Source organism: Palaemon carinicauda, chromosome 37 (assembly GCF_036898095.1).
Source record: "Palaemon carinicauda isolate YSFRI2023 chromosome 37, ASM3689809v2, whole genome shotgun sequence".
NCBI lineage: Eukaryota > Metazoa > Arthropoda > Malacostraca > Decapoda > Palaemonidae > Palaemon > Palaemon carinicauda.
The window spans coordinates 35,099,343-35,101,842 of NC_090761.1; the positions used below are offsets into that span (position 1 = coordinate 35,099,343).

The 2,500-nt window shown below is 29.0% G+C and overlaps 1 protein-coding gene across 1 annotated transcript in view; it reads left to right on the top strand.

Annotated features, from left to right (window-relative positions):
- Positions 1-2,500, top strand: part of LOC137629561 (cell adhesion molecule Dscam2-like) — a 119,271-nt gene that overhangs the window by 81,373 nt on the left and 35,398 nt on the right. Inside the window, 2 exon segments of the mRNA XM_068360998.1 lie at positions 843-984; positions 1,949-2,088. Of these exon segments, the coding sequence (XP_068217099.1) occupies positions 843-984; positions 1,949-2,088 (282 nt within the window).

The following is a 2,500-nucleotide window of genomic DNA, read 5'->3' on the forward strand; positions in this document are numbered from 1 at the left end:
TTATGTATCTCACTATAGGTACATGTATTACTTTATATAACAAATTATGATGGATCTGTTCTTAACCCTTTCACTACCAATGGTGAATTCAACAAAACTTCTGATGAAGCAAAATCTTTCAAGACCACACAAACCCTAGATTGTTGATATTTATTGGAAAGCTCTCATCAAGATCTTTCCAATGAACACTATCTTTTTATGGGTTGGGCGATTTTAAAACATGTTTCTCTTTTTCAAATTTTGACTAAGGTACCATTGGCAGTGAAAGGGTTAATACAGAGTAGAATTTTATATGTATCTTGCTGTGAGTTTTAAATGCGCTACTTATTCCCTTGTGTCACGGAGTACTTAATTATTAATATCCAAGTATAAACAGATGCTTAGAAATATTGAATATTCCTGAATATTACAATTATTCTCGGGTGTAATTATACTGAACTGTATTTTTCCTTGATACCCAAAGCTTTATGAACCTGAATTTCTTGCTTGAAATTGAAATATTTCCTTCATTACTTGCACATAATGCGGTATTGAGGATTTTATTTCTTATTTTCTTATCCATCTGACAATTGCTTCCATAAAAAATATTTTTTCATAAAACAGCTTGTTTTTGTTTCCTATGAAATTATTACGATTTGAAATTTTTTTTTTTTTTCACAAGAAAAATTCCATATGATGCAGTTAATATAGTAATGATCCGTCTGACAAATGTTATTATAAAAAAGAAATATCCTCGCATAAAGCAGCTTATTTTTGTTTCTTATGAGAATCACTCTGATTTGAAATATGTTTTTCTTAGTGTTTTAGAGTTTTTTCTTTATAAAAAAAATTCTTTGTTGCAGCACCACCACGCTTCAGTCCAGGCCTTCAGCAAACCGTTTCCGTCAGGAGGGGTTCCAGAGCCTCCCTTGTGTGCAAAGTTTTGGGAGATCCTCCAATTACCTTAATATGGCAGGCAACACACGTCAATACCCATGATAACAGGTAAAGCCTATATATATATATATATTTCGCATTTTCAAGATATTCTTATGTTAGTATAGCCAAGAAAAGGATTGCAGAATAGGAAGATACGTAAATAGATATCTTGAGGATATGAATAAAAAAGTTATGAAGGAAAGGGAAATATCTAATGTCTTCAACAAAATAGTGTTTATTAATGATTATGAAAAAAAACTAGTAAATGCATTTGACAAAAAAATATCTTAAGATTCGTCTACATAGCATTCATACAGAAATAGCAATACTTACTTAATTTTAGATACATAATCGAGTTATTAAGATCGTTTATAACAAATTATGTCATATTCATAAATAATTTAATACAAATATTTAACTCCTGTAATGATTTTTCCCAGACGCAATTGAAGCAGTGTTGATGTTTTTCAGAATCTCTCTCTCTCTCTCTCTCTCTCTCTCTCTCTCTCTCTCTCTCTCTCTCTCTCTCTCTCTCTATGTTTATATATATATGTATATATATAATATATATATATATATATAATATATATATATATATAATATATATATATATATATATATTATATATATATATATATATATATATATATACGTATATATGTATATTTACATTTATATGAATTTATATATATATATATATATATATATATATAGAGAGAGAGAGAGAGAGAGAGAGAGAGAGAGAGAGAGAGAGAGAGAGAGAGAGAGAGAGAGAGAGAGAGTTTTGTGTGCAAACAAGAATTTTTTCTTTTAAAAAAGAATGGTGCATATTAAGGAACAGGATAGTGTAGATTTACATTTTGATGAAAAGAATAATTTCAGCCTTTTATTAATATATATATATATATATATATATTTATTTATATATATACATATATATGTATATATATATATATATATATATATATATATATATATATATATGTATATATATTTATATATCCATATATATTGATCCGTGCCTTTCCAGCATGGTTCGCGAAGTAGATGGGGGAGTGAGAGGGGAGCTGGTAATTCCTTCCGTGAAAATGGATGACGCTGGAGAGTACAGATGTTCTGCCTCCAACACCTATGGCAGAGATTCCCATGTGGTGACTCTCGTTGTACAAGGTAAGAGTCTTGGGGAGAATCTATTTTATTGATTCTGTGTGGTAAAGTTAAGTACAGATTGAAATAGGATGTTTATATTGAGTAACTATGTCTATTTGAATTAATTTTAGTTAAGAGTCTTAGGGAGAATCTAGTTGATTGATTCTGTGTGGTAAAGTTAAGTACAGATTGAAATAGGATGTTTATATTGAGTAACTATGTCTATTTGAATTAATTTTAGTTAAGAGTCTTAGGGAGAATCTAGTTGATTGATTCTGTGTGGTAAAGTTAAGTACAGATTGAAATAAGATGTTTATATTGAGTAACTATGTCTATTTGAATGAATTTTAGTTAAGAGTCTTAGGGAGAATCTAGTTGATTGATTCTGTGTGGTAAAGTTAAGTACAGATTGAAATAGGATGTTTATATTGAG